The 24,325-nt window shown below is 40.9% G+C and overlaps 1 protein-coding gene across 1 annotated transcript in view; it reads left to right on the top strand.

Moving 5' to 3' along the window:
• FLT3 (fms related receptor tyrosine kinase 3) overlaps nucleotides 1-24,325 on the top strand; it is a 77,539-nt gene that overhangs the window by 602 nt on the left and 52,612 nt on the right. The window contains exon 2 of the mRNA XM_040448108.1: nucleotides 21,564-21,685. Coding sequence (XP_040304042.1) covers nucleotides 21,564-21,685 — 122 coding nt within the window. The remainder of the gene's footprint in view (nucleotides 1-21,563; nucleotides 21,686-24,325) is intronic.

The raw sequence follows: 24,325 nt of genomic DNA, 5'->3' as shown, positions 1-24,325 counted from the left end.
GAGTGCGCTCGGAGGAGGAAAGGCGCCCGCCGTCCTCCCCCGGAGCTAGTCATCCCGAGTAACGACCCCCACCCCTGCCGAATTTCGGTGGGATCAGCGAATCGCCGCTTCGGGAATGTTATACAAGCAGGATTTACATATGAGAATATCAGCGGTCCGTGCCTCCTGTACTTGGTTTTTTTTATCTTTTTTATCCCGGCATTAAGCCCCAAGGGGGTTTTCAAGGACTCAGCTGACTGTTCCCAAATAATCTGCTGGGTAGCGCGCAGCTGGCAATGCAAGAAAGAAAGACGAAAAAAAAAAAAATCCCCTTTAGAGCCACCTCATCGATTTGGAAAGATGAGAGGGTCGAGTCGAGTTCAGGGTGAAGGAGAGAGACGTTTCTGGGAGGCTGAGGAGCCCGGGAGCCTTGGGCCCCTGTCTGGTCCAGCAACCTTGGGACTGGCACCCACCGATCCCGTCCTGGCGTCCCCCTCTGCCCTGTGAGGGTGCCCTGTGTGTCTCCTCCAGCTCCGGAATTCCAGCATTCTAACTTGAAATCTCAGTGGGACGTAAAGTAATTTTCATTAGAGACGTGCAGGAATTACTTCCAATGGCTTTTGGTAAAAATTAACTCAGAATTATCGAGTAGGAAATGGAACATAAGGGAGAAAAGACTGGGAGCACAGACATTTTGCGTTTCTTAAACATTTATCTTTGCGAATCGGTCAATATGTACATTTCAAATGTATCGTACAATATGTTTTCCAGAGTCGGCTCTCTGTTGCGTGTGATGTTAAGGAGTAAGTGAATTTGTCAGTAGCATTCAGAGGCTTTCTGGAAGGACGAAGATCAGTACTTGCAGCTGTATTCAAGCTGCACTGAGTTCCTTTATATTTAGGAACAGTCTCAGAGATTTCTACATCTCTTTCCAGATTCTTCTAAATGAGGTATAATCTGCATGCACGAATATGCGCACATCCCAACAGTACAGTTCCATTAGTGTTTATATGTGTATGTACCCACATACCCTTGGATATAGATATAGAACAATTCTAGCCCCGCCCCCTCTCAGTCAATATCCCCCAGAGGTAGCCTCGATTCTGACTTCTAATACCATGGCTTTGCCTGTTTTTGAACTGCGTGTAAACCAAATCATCCTGCATACTCCTTTAAATCCAGCTTCTTTTATTCAATATTGTGATTAGGAGATTCAATCTTGTTCTCAGTAGCAATGGTTTGTGTGTGGGGTGCGGGGGGGGGTGTGTTTTAACTGCTGAGTGCTCTTCCTAAATATGAATATACTCTACAATTTATTTACCCATTCTGTTGTTGAAGAACATCTAGGCTGTTTCCAATTTTGTATAATTAGGAGCGACACTGCTGTGAACATTCTTTTACGTGTTTTTGGTGGACCTAAACACTCATTTCTCTTAGGATGATGCCCACCAGTACAACTCCCAGATCCCAGGGAAAGGCATATATTCAATTCTGGTAGACACCATCAGTTTTCCGAAGTGGCCCTTCTGATTTAACACTCCCGCTGGCAGCTTTTGGAAGTTCCAGTTCCTCACATCTCTGCCACTCGCTGGTGTTACAGATTTTCTTGAATAAAGGAGCATAAAGTGAGAAACTGCATGGGATGACTTTAAACTATTTAAAAACTTTAAATTCCTTGAATCAGAAGATGTGATTCCCATTTCCCTTAGATTGTAAAGTTCTACCTCGTGAATACTGATGAAGCTTTCTGAGTAGGATTTAAAGATTGGAAACGTGCTTCCCATGGCTTCGTGGATACTGGGTACAAGGAGGGGGGATTCCAATAGTTCAAGAAGTACGATGCTGTCTCTTTCATTCGTGTCCGAAAAGTCGTGGTCAGAGCCTCGAATTACACATTTTATTGCCATCCGTTGCCCTTTCTGTTCTTTTTGCTTTATTTGCCTTCTTGTGAACTGTCAGCCTGAGGGGGGATGTTTCAGGAGCAGGTGGAGGCAGATGTGGATGCCGGGCAAAGACAGGTTTGGATTAGATGGGACACCAGACCTGATGGCCTGATGTTCAGGTCCCCTTTGATTCTAAAACTCTGGTTCTAATTGTTGCCGTCATACAAATTTAGATCGGCCGTTCGTTTCTTCTTGGGTACTTCGCGTCTACCCATAGTAAATCATCCTTTTAGGTTGACTTGTGAACTCTTTTCCTTCCATTAAAGAGTGGCTCTACTTTTTATAACAAAAAGGGCACTTTCAGGGATTCTTAGTTATTAGTCAAGGGAGCGTGTATGAGAAAGAAAAACATTTTTTTATTTGATAAACTTTTATTGAGCACTTATTTCCGTGCTGGGCACTAGGGGTATAAGGATGCCAGAGATCAAGGCTGGAGGAACTTATTACATATAAATAGCTAATTCTGTTCTTTTTAAGAAATGCTCGGTCAGTGCCTTTCCCCAGGAAAAGCCCTGCAGCACAAAGCTGGCTCTCAGATAAACCTTCCCACACAGTGGTTAAGGATCGCTATCTATAGATGAAAACATAGCATCCTTCAATGAAAGAAACTTTAACCAGGTTAGAATGGAAACCTCAAGACTTTTGTCCCCCAAAACTACTTAAACGTAGATATACTATATTTAATGGTTGTGGGAAAGAAACTGCTCTCGCATTGAAAATTAAACTAATGGACTGTTCCAGAGTTCAATATGGCCATGTTTTTGTTTTTTTTTTTTTTAATTTTTTTTTTTTCAACGTTTATTTATTTTTGGGACAGAGAGAGACAGAGCATGAACGGGGGAGGGGCAGAGAGAGAGGGAGACACAGAATCGGAAACAGGCTCCAGGCTCTGAGCCATCAGCCCAGAGCCCGACGCGGGGCTCGAACTCACGGACCGCGAGATCGTGACCTGGCTGAAGTCGGACGCTTAACCGACTGCGCCACCCAGGTGCCCCTCAATATGGCCATGTTTTAAGGCTTGAGAAGAAGACATTTTCTAAATGGTTCTTTGAACAAAGTGTATCGACCTCACTTTGCTCCCAGAGAACATCTTTGCTCCCTTGGGGAGCTCACAGGAAGGCTTAATGCCAGCACATTCTCCCCTGTCCTTTTTGTTCCTGTCATCTTGTCATTCTTGAACGAAACTAGGCAAGCAGCGTGACAAGAGCCCCTGACATTCAGTGTTCAAGGTAACAATCTTGCTGACTCTCTCCCACCTGACGCTGTCTTCATCTTTGGGTAAAGATTCTGATTTGACAAAAAGCAAAGAACTTCAAAAGTATGGTATTGTATCATTTTTCTTGATTTTGAAAGGGATCTTGCAGAGAATAGGAGTAAGAATTTGGAGAAGGGGGTATGAGGGGCTGAGAATTAGCTTAGCCTGCTTTATCATTTGCTTTCCTTGGGCTTGCCACCCTGCTCTAGCCTTCAAATAACAGACTCTTGTGAATCTCACTGTAGACATTTTGTCTGAGTAGAGTTTTTTGGCTTTCATCAGGTGACAGTGTGAACTTAAGATTTTTCCATGACTTCCAAAACAGCCTTAGCCACTTCTTAGCTAGGTAGCCATCGTCATGGGGCTAAAGCTTTTTCTCTCTTTTGGGGGCTATATGAGATTTACACTTAGGTGACTTCATTACATTTGGTTGATACCTCCTATGGCTTAGATGGGACACCGGACCTGGTGGTCTGATGTTCAGGTCCCCTTTGATTCTAATACCATCAGTGGTCCTCAAGTGGTAAAAGCCTTTGCAGAACTCATTGATGGTCGTTAATTTGAATCATGCAATTCTGTTCTATGGGTACCAACACATGTGGAGGAAATTTAAAAATAATATAAAGTACACACACACAGTGTTCTTTTGTGGCTAGAGGAATTGCATAAGATCCTAAAAGAGGAACTATTGTTATTTTTAAGGTTAAACAGTAAAACATTTTTTCACTGCTGTCATTAGAAGTCAAATGTCCTCCAAAAAATTATTTACAGTCTATACTAAAACAGGATATTGTCATTATTTATCTAGGCTGTTGTGTTTTGATTATAAGATATTCACTGAATTCAGGCTTCACATGCTTTGCTGCTTGAGTTATGATTTTCCTAATGTTAGGGATTCTGTTCTTGGAGGCAATGCAGATATATTAGGACTAACAAGACAGTTAGGAAACGTGTTCTTTACTCAGGCAGGGAATTTCTCCGCACTTGAGTTCCTCATCTGTAAAGAGGAGATAAGCAGTATCTTACTCCTTCATCATTGGATGCATTCCTTGGTAGGCATGTGCTTTGCAGAAAGAGCGGTATCTGAAGTCTAAAGAAATCATTAGGATTTAGAGTCACAGGATTTTCCTCCTTCCCTTCTTAGACACTTTAGAGCACCGTCCATATCTCGGACTTGTATTAAGTCCCGCATAGTATTGGTTCCTGCTCTCAAAGAGCTCACAGTCTGACGTTGGGGGCATTGGCGGGAAAAGGTCAGGCCTATATAGAAGGAGAATTGCAGTTCGATTTTGGAGCTCTGCGCAGAGATGGGGCCTGTAACCCAGACTGAGAAAAGAAGGCCAGGCTTCCAAGTGGAGGTCATGCCAGAGCCGTGACTAGAAAGATAAGGAAGAGTTGACTGGGAAAGGGGTGGAGGAGGACAGTCCAGGCAAACAGGGCGGCAGAGAAAGGGACCGGCGGTAAGAAACATGCAGTGGATGGAAAAGCTGTCTTCCGTCCTGGGTGGCGGAGACACAAAGTATAAGGCCTCCAGGGTAGAGTAACTATCCTTTGAAAAGCTGTGATTCAGAACGTAGTCTGAAGACTGTTCAGGGGACAGCTTTAAAAAAAACTTCTGGGTTGCCAGAGGCTCAGTGTGTGATGTGTAAATGGCGTCCTGATGGGACGAGGGACCTGGACTTTACAGTGTAGACCAAGAGTCTCTGGACGGAATTCACTGATCCATTGTATTCCTCATCAGGGTGTGTGGGTGTGGGGGGGTGTGTTTCGTTGTTTGTTGGGGAGAGCAGGTGAATTGCATTCATCAGGTTTTCAAAGAGGCCTGTGACTCAAGAAAGAGTGAGTAAGCACCATTGCTCTAAGTTGTTGAGGGGTTTTAAGCAGGAGGGGGGCACGCTCTGGTGCATGTTTTAGAAAGACCCTTTCTGGCGCCTGTACGGAGGGTGGATGTCAGGCCGACAGGCCCACGGCGGGGAGGCCAGCTAGCAAGGTGTGGGCAGTAGCCCGGGCCAGGGACGACTAGGGTTTGAAGTAGGGCAGTGGTTACAGAGATGCAGAGTTGCCTCCGGGTTTGGGAATTACCAAGAGGTTAAATAAAATGTCAGCGCTTGGCAACTGCCTGCCTGATGGGAAGTGAGGGAGGGGGAGGAGTCAAAGATAGCTTCTGAGTTTCTGCCTTCGACTGAGAGGGAAGAGAAAGGAGGGAGTAGGTTTAGGAAGGAAAAAGGGGAGATCAGTGTGAGTTTAAGATTCCCGGGGCTGCCCAGACATGGAGCCATACATACTGAAGGGATGAATTTGAAACACATGAGCAAACCGATGGTAGTTAAAATCAAGAGAATTTGCAGAAAAAAGAGCATGAAAGGACTAGAGCGAGGACCAGACCTTAGAGCTACCCAGTTCTTTTTTTTTAAGAGCTACTCTAGTTCTAAAAAAAAAAAAAAAAAAAAAACCAAAAAAAAAAACCACTCCTGTATGTTTCCTCTGCAGTAACAGCACTGAACACTTCTGGCCGCCAAAAGTGTGTGTGCGCGCGTGTGTGTGTGCGCTCGCGCGGGCGCGCGTGTTGCAGGGGGTGTTCCCCACACCAGGCAATTCTCAAACACCAGTCGGATGTCCTACAATTTCCCTCATATCTGACTCTGTACACCTGGAGACAGTATCCGATCCCACAGGTTAGGGGTTCAGGTCCCCACTCTTGCCATTTCAGATGTCAATCCCAAGTCCAGGCTGTCACCGGACTTCTGAAAGGGGGCTGGAAATCTATGGTTTTCATGAGCACTGCCCCCCCCCCCACCCCCCCAGGTTCAATTAGTTTGCTACAGCAGCTCACGGAACTTAGAAAAGCATTTTACTTACTAGAGCACCAGTTTGTTATAAAAGGATCTAACTCAGGAGCAGCCAGCTGGAAGAAGAGGCATAGAGCAAGGGGTGTGGGAAGGAGAGATGGACTTCCACACCCTCTCCAGGAAGCCACGCTCTGGCCACCTCCGGGTGCTCTCCAACCTGGAAGCTCATTGAATCTCCCAGTTCAAGAATATTTGTGGCGTTTTGTCAGCGACTTCCCCTCTTCCCAGAGGTCAGCGGGTGGGGCTGAAAGCTCCCACTCTCTCATTACTTGGTCTTTCTGGTGATCAGCCGCATCCTGAGGCCATCTAGGGCCCCCCACCCAAGTTGCGTCATTAGCATCAACTTTAGTGTGCTCAATAGAGTCCCATCATGGATAACAACAGACTCTCCTATCAGAACATTCCAAGGGTTTTAGGTTTGTGCCAGGAATCCGGACTGGTCAAATAGATTTATTACACCACCCCAGTCCTGTCTACCGCCCTCATTTACTAGGTGCGGGGAATTGGGGCCTAGAAAGGTCGAAGGACTTTCTGCAATCCAAGTAGGTGACTCTTAGAACAGGGCCTTGAAACTCAAACTTTAAAGTCTTTGCCAGCTCTCTGCTCCCCAGGAGACTCACCTTGGGGAACCTGAAAATGAGGTGCCCCGGCATTCTCTGATTTGTTTTATAATGTCTACATCCATCACACTTTCAGTGGAGAAGATTCTACTTTTACCTAAAATTTTATTTTCGATTGGTGCTATTTTTTTTTTTTTTTCTCCACTTATCCCCACCTCCACTCTAGCCCTGCATTTTCAAATCTTGCCACTTTGGGAACACTTTTCCAATTCCAAAGTTGTCTTCATTCCTCAGACTGTGTTTAGAACTGGACTCTAGGGGGATACGCATCCGACTCTTGATTCCGACTCAGGTCATGATCTCATGGTTAATGGGTTCAAGCCCCACATCGGGGTGGCAGTGTGGAGTCTGTTGGGGATTCTCTCCCTGCCCCTCCCTCTCCCTCCCCCCGCCAAAATAAATAAATAAATAAACATTAAAAAAAAAAAAAAAAGGAACTGGACTCTGGGAAGTGCTACCAGGGTTTTGGAATGGATTCTCATTAAGAACTTTAATCTCCATGGCGGCCGATTCTTCCTTTGGCTTTTTACAAAGTATAACTAGCATCACTATTAAAATATAGAGGGGCACCTGGGTGGCGCAGTCGGTTAAGCGTCCGACTTCAGCCAGGTCACGATCTCGCGGTCCGTGAGTTCGAGCCCCGCGTCGGGCTCTGGGCTGATGGCTCAGAGCCTGGAGCCTGTTTCCGATTCTGTGTCTCCCTCTCTCTCTGCCCCTCCCCCGTTCATGCTCTGTCTCTCTCTGTCCCAAAAATAAACGTTGAAAAAAAAAATTTTTTTTAAATAAAATAAAATAAATAAAATAAAATAAAATAAAATAAAATAAAATAAAATAAAATAAAATATAGAACATTTCCGTTCCACCCCCCACCCCCCAGCCCACCCCAGAGTTTCTCTTACTCTTCTTTAGTTAATCAACCCCAATACCCAACATCCAACCCCTGGCGACCAGTGACTTCTTTTCTGCCCCTATCATTTTTCCTTTTCCAGAAGGTCATGTAAGTGGAATTTTATAACATGGAGACTTTTGAGTCTGTTTCTTTCACGCCTCGTAATTACGTGAGATCTATCCATGTTGTTATGGATATCAGTAATCAGGAAACAAAAGTAAGTGAAGTACCTTTGAAGATATAGTTGGCCTTATTAAGTGCTCCATGAATCGGGCAGCGCCCCATGTAGCAGGTAGAGGGGAGCTCCAGGAGCTGTGCAAAACAGAAGGGTTTTCTAGACAGACATGAGATAGGGCAGTTAGCAAAAGAAAAGAAAGGGTTGTTGCAGACAAGGTCACTTTCCCTTAGGGACATATACAGGGTGTCTTATTAGGTGGATTGCTTCATCTTTCTTTGGGGCTTGGGGATGGCCCCTGTGACAGATTAACTCATTGGAGCTGACCGGAAGACATTTCTGACTAACTGGTTAAGACTACATTTCTGGGAAAGGTTGAAACGGGAATTAGGTGAGGTATTAAGCCCCGGTTTGGTGACTTGGCCTAGCGTAAATAGCTCTGTTTGGGCCTGTGGTTTTCTTTTTAACAGTACTTTTTTTTTTTTTTCCTTTCTGTTGCTGAGTAGTATTTCATTATTGGACGTGGCACAGTTTGTTTAGCCATTAATCAGCTGAAGTTCATTCGTTTGCTTCTAGTTTCTGGCAGTTGTCAATAACGCTGCTATAAATACTTGAAGGCAAGTTTTGCTGTGAGCACAGGTTTTAATTTCTCTTGGGTACACACCCAGAAGTGGCATTGTGTTGCTGGAATGTTTGCTCAGTGAACGTTCAACGTTATGAGAAACTGCCAGTTTCTCAAGGTCATTGTCATCACTTGGTATGTTTTTTGTGTTTGTTTTTTTAACCCTTCTAACAGGGGTACAGCATATGTCATGGTGGTTTTAATTTACATTTCCCGAATGACTGATGATGTTGGTCGTCTTTCCGTGTGCTTAACTGTCATCCCGTATTATGTTTGGTGAAGTGTTTCCTAAAATCTTTTGCCTATTTTTTAAAAATCAGGTTGTTTGTTTTGAAAATATTTTTCCCAGTCTATGGCTACTCTTTTCATTTTTCTAAGAGAGTATTTTTGGAGAGCAGAAGTTATTCGTTCTGATGAAGTCCACTAGTGGAGAAAATTAGCCCTGGACTAGACACTGCTCTGGTCCCACCTAACCAAGCTTAAAGGAAGACCTGAAAGGAATAAAATGTTTACAATGAACTCAACTGCCTCCCATAAAATGTTCAAAACTATGTAACCAAATGCAGAAATATCTGACTCCAGGTGAAATTCACAATGCCCAGCAACCAGTTACAAGTTAATAGACAAAGGATAAAAATTCAACCCACAATAAGGAGAAAAATCAGTCATGAAGAAGAGACCCAGAAGTGACCTCAAATGCAGAATTAGTAGGCAAGAATATTCAAATAGTTGTTATATTATATTCCACATAGTCCTGAAGCTAGAGGAAAGATTAGACAAGCTAAGCAGGGACATAATAAATACAAAAAAAAAAAAAAAAAAAAAAATCACACAAATTGAACTTCTAGAGATGAAAATTGTGATTACACTGGAAGGGTTTGACAGCATACTGACTGCAGAAGAAAGGATTAGTGAACTTGAAGACGGCAATAGAAACAATCCAAAATGAACAGAGAGAAAAGACAAAATAAAATGAATAGAGCGTCTGTGAGAACTTTGGTTGGTCATAGATACATGTAAGTCTGCTATTAGAATGTCTCCTTTTTCTCTGATGCTTTTAAGAGTTCCTCTTTATGATATATTGTTGTAGTTTTCTTCCTGAGTCATGTGTTTGGGTTTTGTTGGGCTTCTTACCTGTGGGTTTACATTTATATCAGGTTTGGAAATGAAATTTTTCCTCCATGATTTTATCAGCTATCTTTTTCTGACCTCCTTTTCCCCATTATTTCCCATGACATGGATATTTGACCTCCAGAAGTGAGTAAATATAAGATTTTTTTTTTATTGTTTAAACCCCTATGGAAGATGATTGACTATTTAATGCAAAATAATAACAGTAACTTGTTGGGTTTATACCTTATATAGAAATGCAATGTGTGATAGTGATAGCACAAAACCTGGGAGGGATGAAATTGAAATATACTATTGTAAAGTCCTTACAGTAAAAGTTTTTCAAAAGTTTATTTATTTTTGAGAGACAGAGACAGAGCACAAGTAGGGGAGGGGCAGAGAGAGAGAGGGAGGCACAGAATCCGAAGCAGGCTCCAGGCTCTGAGCTGTCAGCACAGAGCCCGACCGCGGGGCTCGAACTCACGAACCACCAGATCATGACCTGACCTGAAATTGACACTTAACTGACTGAGCCACCCAGGCACCCCTGTAAGCTCTTTATATTATACATAATGTGGTATAACAGCACTTAAAAGACTGCTTTAAGGTAAAGATGCATACTATAAACCTTAAAGCAATTGCTTAAGTAACAAAACAAAGCATTATAACTAATCACTGAAGAAATAAGATGAAGTAGAATCATAAAATATACTCAATTATTCCCAAAGGAGGTAGAAAAAGAGGAAAGGGGGGGGAAAAAGGACAGATGGAACAAATAGAAAACAAAGAATAATATAAGCCTAAGCCTATTAATAATCTCATTAAATTTCAATGATTTACACATCAAATTAAAAGGCAGAGGTTGTCAGACTTGGTTAAAAACAAAAACAAGGGGCGCCTGGGTGGCGCAGTCGGTTAAGCGTCCGACTTCAGCCAGGTCACGATCTCGCGGTCCGGGAGTTCGAGCCCCGCGTCGGGCTCTGGGCTGATGGCTCCGAGCCCGGAGCCTGTTTCCGATTCTGTGTCTCCCTCTCTCTCTGCCCCTCCCCCGTTCATGCTCTGTCTCTCTCTGTCCCAAAAATAAATAAACGTTGAAAAAAAAAATTAAAAAAAAAAAAAAAAAAAAAGCAAGACCCAACTTACATGGTGCATAAATAAAGTCAACCTTGGATATGAAGACGCAAATAGGTTAAACGTAAAAGGATGGGGGGAGAAAGTTCCATGCCAACAACTAATCAAAAGTTGGAGAAGCTAAATAACAGACAAAGTATATTTCAGAGCAAAAATATTACAAGAGGCAGAAAGTTATGTCATAATGCTATAAGGCTTAAGTCATCACAAGGACAGAAAAATCACAAACACTCATGCATTTAACAGAGCTTGAAAATACATGGATCAAAATCTGATTGAATTTGCAAGGAGAAATGGACCAATTCAGAGAGTTCAATACCCTGATAATTGATAGGGAAAAAAAAAAAAGAAATCAGTAATTTATAGAAGACTTGATCAACCAGCTTGATCTAATTTACATTTATAGAACATTGCACTCAACAACAGCTGAATGTACATTCTTTTCAAGTGCATACAATACACTTATCAAGCTAGATCATAATCTGGGCCAGCAGACAAGCTTCAGTAAATTTTAAAAGATTCAAGACATATAAAGTTTATCCTGTGACTAGAGTGGTATTAAATTAGAAATTAATAACAGAAAGGCACATGGAAAATCCTCAAATATTTGGAAACCAAAGAACACATTGCTAAATAATCCTTGGGTCAGTGCAGTAACCAAAAAACAAATGAGAATGTACATTGAACTGAGGGAAAGTGAAATGCAATATATTGGGATTTGAGGGATGTTCCTAAAGCAGTACTCAAGAGGAAATTGGTAGCATTAAATTATTAATTATTAAATGATTAGCATCCTTAAATTGTAATGCTACAAATTCAGACCAGTGGGCTTGAATTCAAGCACAAGCTAGAGGAGGAAAATAACAAATTAAACCCCATGTAAATAAAAGAAAGGAAACAAATATCAAAGTGAAAAATCAAATAGGGGGGAACAGGAGAAAATCAATGCAACCAAGAGCAATAAAGGATCAGTAATATTGCTAGACTTCTAGCCAAACTGATCAGGAAAAAAAGAGAGAAGGCACAAATTTGAGGTATCAGGAACAAGAGAGGCAACATCACTATAGAATCTATAGATATTAAAAGGATAATATGGAAATATTATTAATGACTTTATGCCTATACATTGACAACTTCCATTTAATGGAAAAAAATACCTTGAAAGACATATATTACCAAAGTTCATTTGAGGAAAATCGATAATCTAAATAATGTTATGTCTGTTAAAGAAATTGAATTTGTAGGGGCTCTTGGGTGGCTCAGTAGGTTAAGTGTTCTACTTTGACTCAGGTCATGATCCCACGGCTCGTGAGTTCAAGCCCCACGTCGGGCTCTGTGCTGACAGTTCAGAGCCTGGAGCCTGGTTCGGATTCTGTGCCTCCCTCTCTCTCTGCCCCTCCCCTGCTTGCACTCTCTCTCTCAAAAATAAGTAAAAACATAAAAAATATACATATTAAAAAAAAAAGAAATTGAATTTGTAGTTAAAAATATTCCCACAGTGGAAGCACCTGGATGGCTCAGTTGGTTAAGCATCTGACTCTTGTTCAGGTCAGGTCATGATCTCCTCATTCATGGGTTCTAGCTCTGCATCAGGCTCTGCACTGACAGCACAGAGCCTGCTTGGGGTTCTGTCTCCCTCTCTATCTGCCCCTCCTCTGCTCACTCTCTATCTCTCTCCCTCAAAAATAAATAATAAATATATATTTTTTAATTCCCATGATGAAAACTACTAGAGTAAATGGCTTTACTGGGGAATCCACCAAATGTTTAAAGAGGAAATAATACCAATTCTATGCACACTTTTCCAGAAAATGTAAGAGAAGATAATGCTTCTCACCTCATTCTATGAGACCATTTCTATGGTACCTAAACTGAGGATATTAGTAGCAAAAAAACACAAAAATAAACCTGCAGGCCGATAATTACATTAATATAAATGCAAATTTTTTGGCACTACTTTAACAAATGGAATTCAACGATATATGAACAAGATAATACATCATATCCAACTGGTATTTATTTCAGGAAGGCAGGGTTGGTTAACATTTGCAAATGAATCAAACGTTAGTTCACCATATACACACAATAAAAAAGAAAAATCACTAAAAAAACAAAACCAAAAACAAACCTATATGATCATCTCAATAGATACCAAAAAATGCATTTGACCAAATTCCACATCCATTCCTAATAAAATTTCCCAGCAAAGTAGGAATAGATGTGATCCTCCTCCAATTAAGTAAGAGTATCTATGAAAATCCTTTAGCAAACATCATACTTAATATCAAATGGCTGAACATTTTGTTTTTTGTTTTTTGTTTGTTTTTGTTTTTGTTTTAAAAAAATTTTTTTTTGACGTTTATTTATTTTTGAGACAGAGAGAGACAGAGCATGAACAGGGGAGGGGCAGAGAGAGAGGGAGACACAGAATCTGAAACAGGCTCCAGGCTCTGAGCTGTCAGCACAGAGCCCGATGCGGGGCTCGAACTCTCGGACCGCGAGATCATGACCTGAGCCGAAGTCGGACGCTTAAGCGACCAAGCCACCCAGGTGCCCCAAATGGCTGAACATTTTGTACTAAAATCAGAAATAAGGCAAGGATGTCCATTCTCCCTACTCTTCAACATTGTACTGGAGATTCAGCTAGCGTAATAAGGCAAGAAAAAAATCACAAGCATCCAAATTGGAAAAGAAGAAGTAAAACTGTCTTTATTTGCAGACAACATGATCATCTGTGTATAAAATCCTTTGGAACTTACAAAAAAGTAATTACAACTAATAAACAAGTTATGCAGGTGTGAAGGACACAAGATCAGTGTAGAAATTAAATCGTGTTTCTAGAACTAACAATCAGAAATGGGAGAAAAAATATAAGGTAGCTTAGAAAAGATGAAAGAGGGATAAAGAAAGGCAAGATCTGTATACTAAAAACTATACATTGCTAAGAGAAATTAAAGGAGACCTAAATAAAGATATACCATATATGTGTATTATAAGACTCATATTGTTAAAATCTCAGTCTTGCTCAATTGATCCAGTGACTCAATACAATTCCGTCAATATCCCTGCAAACCTTTTTTGCAGGTTTTGACAGGCTGGTTCTAAAATTAACATGAAAATGAGAGATCTACAATACCCAAAACAACTTTGAAAAGAACAAAGTTGTAAAACTTATCATCTTGATTTCAAGACTTATTATAAAGCAACAATAATTGAGACAACATGGAATTGGCATCCAGATAGACAAATAGATCAATGGAAAAGTATATGCAGTCCATTTACTTTGATGAAGGTATACAAGTAATTCAGTGGAGAAATCAATACTCTTTCAGTGAATGGTGCTGAAACAATTGAATATTCACATGTAACTATAATCAAATGAAAAGTTTTGACCCATAGTCATACCATATAAAAAGTCTACTCAGAATGGGGTGCCTGGGTGGCTCAATTGGTTGAGCGTCCAACTCCTGGTTTCAGCTCAGGTCATGATCTCTTGGTCTGCAAGTTTGAGCCCCACATAGGGCTCTACACTGACAGTGCAGAGTCTGCTTGGGATTCTCTCTCTCCCTGTCTCTCTGCCTCTTCCCCGCTTTTGCACATGCACCCTCTCTCAATAAATAAATAAATAAACAAACAAAAAAAGTGTTTTTTAAAGTACTCAAAATGGATCATAGACCTAAATGTAAAACTAAAATGTACATTTAAAACCTGAAACTCTAACACTAGGAGAAAACCTTTATAACCTTAGAGGGAACAAAGAATTTTTAAATACAAAACCAAAAGCATGATCCATAAAAGGAAGATTGATAAATTGGACATCTTCAAGATTAAGAATTTTCGTCTTCAAAAGACAAGCCACAGACTGGCAGAAAATAATTGTCAATTACATATTTGATAAAGGACTTGTATCCAGAATATATTTTTAAAAAGAACTCTCAAAACCTGTAGATGGCCATGTAGGAGGCTCCTGAACTCACTTTCTCCCATGGACACACAACATCGACAGCTGCACATGGAACATTTTCTCTGAAAGAAATCCAGAAACTAGCTAAGTGGCTCCAACACAATGAGGAAATGAGGAAAAAAACCCACATTGAAATGGGTGGAAAAGGCAGAGACACATGTCAATCTCACCAGAACCCAATCCCTGACATAGCAATCAATATACAAACGAGAGGGAACTCACCACCCTCAGCTCCTCCCTGAGTAATGAAAGGGTTTGTTTGACCCAACATCTAGCATTCCTATTTTTTAAGACTTCCACCTAGGGACCGGCTCCCAGACCTCCTGGCTCTGAAAAACAGTGGCTCTGAAAAACAATGGGGCTTGCATCCTTGAGACTATACCAAACAAAGAAACAGATTGTAGCAAACAAAGAAGCAGTTCTTTGGGCCTGGGAGGGCTCCCTGTGGTTTTCCCCCCAGGGTGCGGTGCAGAAGCCACAGATAGAAATGTCTCCCAGTCTTTCCCTTAAAGGGACCTGTTTGCAGCCTGAGGGTTAGGCTCCTAATTTAACATATATCTAGGAACTGACTGTGATCCTGCCCAAGACTGGGGAGGCTAGCAAGCATGTCTCTACATTTTGCTTCTGTTAGTATCTCCCTGAAAGGAGCATGTGCGCGGGTTTGGAGCCCTGACTTTAAATGCTACTACCTTTGAGTCACCCTTCCAGTCACTGTTCATCTTACTTAGGCCCTCCCCTTTGCGACACTGACAAAGTCTTGGCCCACCCTCACTCTTAGGAACCAGTGACTTGGACAATCACAAGGGTTTGAGGGCCAACAAAGACCTAAGCCTGGACTTTCTGAAAAGGTTCCTATCCTGCATGAGACCACCCTGCGAAGGTTGGGAGAGGTGGCTGTTTTATCCGATGCACGGACACCAACACAGAGAGTCAAGGAGAATGAAAAGGAGTGTGTTCCAAACAAAAGAAGAAGTGAAAACTCCGGAAACAAACCTTAGTGAAACAAAGATAAATGGTTCACCCATAAAGAGTTCAAATTAGCGGTCATAAAAACTCCACGGAAATACAAAAGATCATGAGACTATTATGGACACTTATATATGCAAACAAATCGGACAATCTGGAAGAAATGGATAAACTTCTAAAAACACACAACCTATCGAAGACTGAACCGGGAAGAGCAACAGAAAATTTGAACAGAATCGCTAATAAGGAGATTGAATCGGTAATGAAAAATCTACCAACAGAGAAAATCCAGGACCAGTTGGCTTCATTTGTGAATTCTACCAAACATTCAAGGAAGCATGAATGCCAATCTTTCCAGAAAATTCTTCCAGAAAAAAAAAAGGGAAACACTTACAAAGTCATGTTATGAGGCAGCATAACCCTGAAACCAAAACCAGGCAAAGACATTACAAGAAATGAAAACTACAGGTCAATATCCCTGATGAATATAGATGCAAAAATTCTCAACAAAATATTTGCAATCCAAATTCAACAATACCTCAAAAAGGCCATACACGATATCTAGAGGGATTTGTCCCAGGGATGCCAGGGTGTGTCAACATCTGAAAATCAATCGATGTGATACGCCACATTAACAAAATGGAGAACAAAAACCCTAGGATCATCTCAATAGATGCAGAAGAAGCTTCTTAAAAAATTCAACATCCATTCATTGGGGGCTTAGACGGTTAAGCATCCTGGATTTTTAACTCAGGTCGTGACCTCACAGTTTGTGAGATCAAGCCCAGTGACAGGTTCTGTGCTGACAGCTTGGAGCCTGTTTGGGATTCTGTCTCTCTGCCCCTTCCCTGCTTGCACTCTTTCTCTCTCAAAATAAATAAACATTAAAAAAAAAAAAAGGTAATTCCATTTACAGCTGCATCATAATAAAACACCTATGAATAAATATAACTGAGGAATTAACAACTCTGTACACTGAAAAGTATAAGACATTGATCAAACACATTAGGACAAATACATGGAAAGAATTTCCATGGTCATGGATTAGAAGAATTAACATTGTCCAAATGTCCATCCTATTTAAAGCCACCTACAGAGTCAATGCAATCTCTATCAAAATTCCATGGCATTTTTCACAGAAATAGGAAAACAATCCTAAAATTTGTAATAAACCACAAAAGACCCTAAATAACCAAAGCAATATGGAGAAAGAACAAAGTGAAAAGCATCACACTTTCTGATTTCAAACACTGTTACTGAGTTCTATAGTATTTAAAACAGTACAGTATTGGCACAAAAACAGACACGCAGATCAATGAAACAGAATAGAGAGCCCAGAAATAAACTCATGCACATGTGGTTAATTAATTTGTAACAAAGGGGCCAAGTGTATACAGTCAGGGAAAGATGACGTATACAGTTGGGAAAACTGGACAGCCACATGCAAAATAATGAAACTACACCACTATCTTATGCCATACACAAAAATCTCGAAATAGGTTAAAGACTTGAATGTAAGACCTAAAACCATAAATCTCACAGAAGAAAACACAGGGGGTAATCTCCTTGACATCTGTCTTAACAAGATTAGATTTTTTTGGATTTGACACCAAAGGCAAAAGTAACAAGAGAAAGAATAAATGAATGGGACTACACAAAACTAAAAAGCTTTGGCACAGCATCAGAAACCATCAAAAATATGAAAAGGTAACCTATGGAATGGAAGAAAACATTTGCAAATTATATATCTGATAAAGGATTAACATCTAAAATATAAAAATAACTCCTACAACTCAGTAGCAACAAAAAAGGAAGGAAGGAAGGAAGGAAGAGAAAGAAAGAAAAAAGAAGAAAAAGAAATCTGGTTGGAAAATGCACAGAAGAAATGAGTAGACCCTTTTCCCAAAGAGGACAGCATCACTAATCATTAGGGAAACGCAGATCAAAACCACAATGTTAGAATTCTAACCACCTGTTAGAATTGCTGTCATTAAAGAGACAAAAGATGACAAGTGTTGGCAAGGATATGAACAAAAGAGAACCCTTGTGCACTATTAGAGGGAATGTGTACAGCTACTTTGGAAGAGTATATAAGTTACCAAAAAAAAAATAGAGCCTTTGATCCACACCAGTTCTACTTCAGGGTGTGTATCTGAAGGATAATCACTATCTCAGATAGATATCTGCAACCCCCCCCCCCCAACAGCACTTTTTACAGTAGCCAAGACTTGGAAACAACTTCAGTATCCACTGATGGATGAGTGGTTAAAGAAAATGTGAGATAGATAGGTAGGTAGGCAGGTAGGTGAATATACATCTATATGTATACTGTTTTCCATAGTAGCTGTGCCCCTTTACATCCCCTCCAATAGTGTACAAGGGTTCTCTCTCTCTCTTTTCTAAGGTTTACTTATTTCTGAGAGAGAGAGAACATGAGTGGGAGAGGGACAGACAGACACACACACACACACAGAATCTGAAGCAGGCTCCAGGCTCTGAGCTGTCAGCACAGAGCCCGACGTGGGGCTCAAACCCACGGACCACGAGATCATGACCTGAACCGAAGATGAACGCTTAACTGACTGAGCCACCCACGTGCCCCACAAGGGTTCTTTTTTTGTCCATATCCTCGCCAACACTTGTCACCTCTTGTCTTTTAAATGATGTTTATTCTAACAGGTGTTAGATAACATTTCATTGTGGGTTTTTTTTTTTTAATTTTTTAAGTTTATTTATTTTGTGAGAGAAAGAGTGCAAGCAGGGAAGGGACAGAGAGAAGGAGAAAGAGACAGAATCCCAAGCAGGCTCCTTACTGCCAGCTCAAAACCAGATGTGGGGCTCTAACTCATGAAACTGTGAGAAAATGACCAGAGTCATTTGAATCCAAGAGTCAGATGCTTAACCAACTGAGCCACCCACGTGCCCCATCATTGTGGTTTTGGTTTGTATTTCCCTAATGATTAGTGATGTTGTCCTCCTTGGAAAAAGGAGGCACAGTTTCCAACCAGATTTCTTTTTCTCCTCTCTCTCTCTCTCTCTCTCTCTCTCTCTCTCTCTCTCTCCTCTCGTTGTTGCTATTGAGATAGGTATCTATCTATTTATGAATATTATTCCACTGTAAAAAAAGAAAGACATTTTTGACAACATGAATGAACCTTGGGGGCATTATGCTAAGTGAAATGAGTCAGAGAGAGTAAGATAAATACTGCATGATCTCACTAATCTGTAGAATCTAAAAAATCAAACTCACAGAAACAGATCAGATTGGTGGTTGTGAGAGGCATGGGTTGGGGGTGGAAGAAATGGGTGAAGGTGGTCAGAAGGTACAAACCTCCAGTTATAAAATAAATTCTGGGGATGTAATTGTATACCTTAACCTTATACAATGTTACATGTTGACAGTAACATAATAAAACTAGGAGGAAAAAAACTATCAAAACAATAATAAGAAAATAAGCAACCCAGTTTTAAAAGGCTTGAATTGGACAAAATATGTGGACAGAAACACTGCCAAAGAACGTAAAGTATGTCATAGAAGCCTCTGAAAGGATACTGAACATCATTAGTAGGAAAAGAAATGTTAAAACCACAATGAGATATCATATACCTAGTACAATGGCTAAAATTAAAAATTCTCATCATACCAAGTGTTGGTGAGGATGTGAATTCCACAGCTGGAATCCCCATACAATGACAATAGGGATATAAAATGATACAGCCTCTTTGGAGAGCAGTTTGGCACGAGAAAGTTACATAGACACCTCCCTCCCATATGACTTGGGTACTCCAATCCTTGGTATTTAGTCAAGAAAAATAAAAGCATATGTCCATACCAAGACTTTCATACAAATATTCATAGCAGCTTTATTTGTAAGAGGCTAAAAGTGGAAACCATTTAAATTCTGTCAACCGGTAAATGAATTCAAATATTGTGTTATATCTGTATAATAGACTACTACCCATCAGTTAAAAGGCATGAGCAACCGATATACTGCTACAATAGGGATGAATCTAAAAATAATACGTACTGATAGAAGTCAGACAAAACCAGAACTGTCGTACTATGTGATCCCATTTATATGAAATCCTGGAAAATTCAAGCTAATCTATAGTGACAGAAAGGAGATCAGAGGTTGCTTGGTATGTGGCTGTGGGGTGAGTAGGAGGAAGGGATTACAGAGAGGCACGTGGCAACTTTTGGGGGCACAGAAACTTGACTGTGGCGATGGTTTTACAGATAGATATGTATTTATGTCAAAACTTACCAAATTATGCATTCTAAATATGTTCAACTTATTGTATATTAATTATACTGAATAAAACTATTTGAAAAAAGAGTAGGGAGGGGCAAAAACCACTAGGGAATAGCGTAGAGCAGGGAAAGTTCTTGAATTCTCTAATTTTGTTTTTTTTTTTCCCCTATCCCTTGCAGCTGTGCTCATTTGATTTCCTTTAAAAGACTAGGGTTGGGGCACCTGACTGGCTCAGATGGAAGAACATGCAACGCTTGATCTCGGGGTCCTGAGTTCGAGCCCCATGTTGGGTCTAGAGATTTTAAAAAAAAAAAAAAGGGGGGGGAAGACTAGGAGCTATATTAAGGGAATTAAAAAGTACATAATGACTAAATGCTAATGTGATTGTAGTAAAACTATTAAATTCACACCTTACAGGTAGCTATGTAAATTGGTATGGCACCTTTGGAAAACCAAATGGCGATGCATTCCAAGAACCATTTAAGTATGTTTATATCCTTTAAGCCACTAATTCCACTTCCAGAAATTGATACTAAAGAAATACCATTTTATTTTATCTTATCTTATTTTAAGTTTATTTATTTTGAGAGAGAGAGCGAGACAGAGAGAGAGTGTGCGCACTCGTGAGCAGGGGAGGGGCGGAGAGAGAGGGAGACCGAGGATCCCAAGCAGGACCTGCACTGTCAGCACCGAGGCCAACACACCGCTCGATCGCACGAACTGTGTGATCGTGACCTGAGCCGAAATCAAGAGTCAGATGTTTAACCAACTGAACCACCCAGGCCCCCCAAATGAAGGTTTTGGTTTTTTTAAATATGATATTTATTGTCAAATTGGTTTCCAGGCAACACCCAGTGCTCATCCCAACAGGTGCCCTCCTCCATGCCCATCGCCCACTTTCCCCATCAGTTTTGTTTTTTTTTTAAAGACATAAACTTATTTTCTGGAGAGGCAGAAAATAAAATTTAGAAAGCTTTAAAACGCATGAAGAAAGCTGAATCATAAGATAGAGGATGAGAAAGCTGAAAAGCAACCCAATTTCCACTGCAGGACCCCCACACAAGTATAAATTGCTAACTGCAGGCTCCCAGAACTTGGGCTGCCGACAGGAGAGAGGAGTCTCCCCTGGGGAATCTGATTAGCCCAGGAGAAAACCTAAAAATAACCATACAGAGATGATGGGACAGCAAGTCAGACTTCATTCTTATATATGAGCACACTGTCCAGGATCGTCAATCATTTGGGGGAAAACATCCAAATGATAGGAGAACAGAAAGTGAAGGAGATAGAAAGAATCAAAGAAGTAATTCAAAAAACTTTTCCTAAGAGAAGAATATGAGTTTCTGGATTGAAAAGGCCCCCTGAGCATCTTGCACGACGGATGAAAATAGACTGTCCGTAAGGCACATAATTCTAAAACTTTTAGGGCACAAAGGAAACATTTCACAAGCATCCGTAAAGAAGAAGAAATTGCTTGCATGCAAATAATCAGCTCCTCGGGGCACTACCCTTACTTCAAATTCTTAGCAGCCACTATGCTTATTTCACATGGTCAATATCACAATGGACGGCACAAAGACTATTTCTATCATTGCAGAACCTTCTAGAAGACAGCACTGCTCCAAGTACCCCTGCCCCTGATTCATAGTGAGACTTGATTTTGATGAAGTTGTATTTCATATGTACTTTCCCGTTGGCCACCTTTGCCAGATTAATTTTGTTTTGTTGTTTTGTTGTACAATGAATACATACTTTCTTTTCAAGGTGTGCGTGTTATCAACATCCTTGTCTTTATTTTGTTTTACAGTTGTTTTTTCAGCAATGATATTTGAGACTATTACAAATCAAGATCTGCCTGTGATCAAGTGTGTTTTAATCAATCATAAGAACAATGATTCATCACTGGGGATATCATCATCGTATCCCATGGTAAAGTAATGTTAAAATTCTAACTTTAGCTATTTTCTCTAGAGACCATACTTTGTAAGCTGTTGAGGCCTACCATGGCCATATGGATTTTTCTTTCTGTGTTTGTAAGTATATTATGTACTCATATGCACTCCATTCCATCCAGATCATGTTCTCTCGGGTTTGAATTCAGGAAGGACACCAATGCTGAGCATGAATAAGTAACAGAAATTACCCTTTCTCCTTGAAGAGAACCCAAGCTTCTCCCTCAAACCTGAGCCCCTAATTTCCAACTGCCTCCTGGTTATGGTTAAAATGGGTTTTCCGTTTGCTCATTAAAATCTACCTATCTATTTTATTTCATCTCTACTTCCCCAAACCTGCTCATATGCTTGTATTAACTGATTTCTGTTTCTGGCCCTGTCTAGTTCCCAGGCTTGAAAGGTCAGCATCCTTCTGGGCTGCTTCCTCTCCCTTACCTTCACATTCGGTCAGTTACCAAGTCTTGTCAATTTCCTTGCTTTGCTAGTTCTCACTTAATCTCCTCCTATTCTCTGGTCCCACAGCCACTTCCAGAATTCAAGCCCTCAGTATCTCCCCCATAATCCCAATGATATCGCAAGGGACTTCTTCCTTCTAGAGTGCATCGCAGACAGGGCTGCCAGACTGTTCTTTCTGAGGCACAGCTACATCCTTCACCGCCTGGCTTGGACCCTTCAGTGACTTCCCATTAAGCTGACATGAGATTGCTCTATTATCCGACTCTGGCTCCGTCGGGTTCCACCTTTGTTCTTCATCACCCTTCTCCTCCAAGCAGTTCGTATAACAGCTTAGGTATTTACTCAGAGGAAGGAAGCTTAAATAACAGAGGACTGAAAATATTTCAAAATATTAGAAACATACGGCAAAAAGGGAGCATACCTTAGCCGATTCCGTGAACATTTTCAGTGAAGGATTCATACCGATGGGTAGTCACTGTTTTCTTTTACATGGGTGTAAAACCTAAACTCATAACATGACGCCCTGAACTTCACTCCCCACCCCCCGAAAATCAGAGATAGCAAAAAAATTCTCAAATTTTAAAAATAGTGTGAATTTTATAAGAATATAAAACTTCTGGGGGCGCCTGGGTGGCTCAGCCGGTTAAGCGTCCGACTTCGGCTCAGGCCACGATCTCACGGTCCGTGAGTTCGAGCCCCGCGTCAGGCTCTGGGCTGATGGCCCAGAGCCTGGAGCCTGCTTCAGATTCTGTGTCTCCCTCTCTCTCTGACCGCCCCCCCCCCGCCCCCCGTTCATGCTCTGTCTCTCTCTGTCTCAAAAATAAACAAACATTAAAAATAAATAAATAAAGGGGCGCCTGGGTGGCGCAGTCGGTTAAGCGTCCGACTTCAGCCAGGTCACGATCTCGCGGTCGGTGAGTTCGAGCCCCGCGTCGGGCTCTGGGCTGATGGCTCAGAGCCTGGAGCCTGTTTCCGATTCTGTGTCTCCCTCTCTCTCTGCCCCTCCCCCGTTCATGCTCTGTCTCTCTCTGTCCCAAAAATAAATAAACGTTGAAAAAAAAAAAAAAGAATATTTAAAAATAAATAAATAAATAAATAAATAAATAAATAAATAAATAAAACTTCTGATTTAAAACATGATTTTTTATGTCAGATTTTTAACAGAAATTGGCATCATAACATATTGCTTATTAATAATGACACTTTGCATACACAGGATTTCCGTGTGGACAAAAAAATGTTAATATTATTTGCCATGATGTTTTAAGCTTTTATTGTCTTTTCAACTTAAGAAAATAGCTGCTTACGTTTCAGTGTTTTCTTATAAAATACAGTCTTCAAAAAAAGCTAATAATTGGTCTTGGTTCCTAGTATTAAGTCCTGCATTATTTTTTTCATGCAGTATAAATTGTATGCTTATGCAATATTCAGGATTGGATTAAGACCTCATAGCTCTCAAACAGCATTTAACAGACAATCCTGCAAATCGTAGATGCTGCAAAGATGTCTGCACAGCTTTTACCTCCTTGAAGCTGAAGCTGCTCTTTTTGGGTATTTTCCTACTTTAACGTGAAGTGGATTATTAGTGTAGCAGCGTTCTTGAAAATAATGGTTTAGATTTCATCCACAGTTCACACTGCTCAGATGAGACATCTTTCTTTTTTCTTTCTTTCTTTCTTTCTTTCTTTCTTTCTTTCTTTCTTTCTTTCTTTTTAAAGTTTATTTATTTTTGAGAGAGAGAGAGTGACAGAGCGTGAGCAGGGGAGGGGCAGAGAGAGAGGGAGATGCAGAATCCGCAGCAGGCTCCAGGCTCCGAGCTGTCAGCACAGAGCCTGATGCGGGGCTCGAACTCACAAGCCGTGAGATCATGACCTGAGCCGAAGTCAGGGGCTTAACCGACCGTGCCACCCAGGTGCCCCAGATGAGACATCTTTCTGGGAATCTTATAGTTCGGGCGCGTTCTGAATAACCAAGCACTCTAGTAGACAAAACGTGCCAATGTAACTCGAATAAATAGGCAGCTACATCCTTAGCTGTGTTACCAATATATCCTAGAACCAAAGTAAGATGATTTTAATGTTCCCACAACCCACTTAATTGTTTAAAGTCATCATTTATCATTTCTGTTTGAAGATGAATGTGGTGTGGGTGCTGGGTTTCT

Source organism: Herpailurus yagouaroundi, unplaced genomic scaffold (assembly GCF_014898765.1).
Source record: "Herpailurus yagouaroundi ecotype Mexico unplaced genomic scaffold, PumYag 197, whole genome shotgun sequence".
Taxonomy (NCBI): Eukaryota; Metazoa; Chordata; class Mammalia; order Carnivora; family Felidae; genus Herpailurus; species Herpailurus yagouaroundi.
The sequence above is the reverse complement of the archived record's forward strand: the minus strand, read 5'-3'. Positions and strand labels throughout refer to the sequence as shown.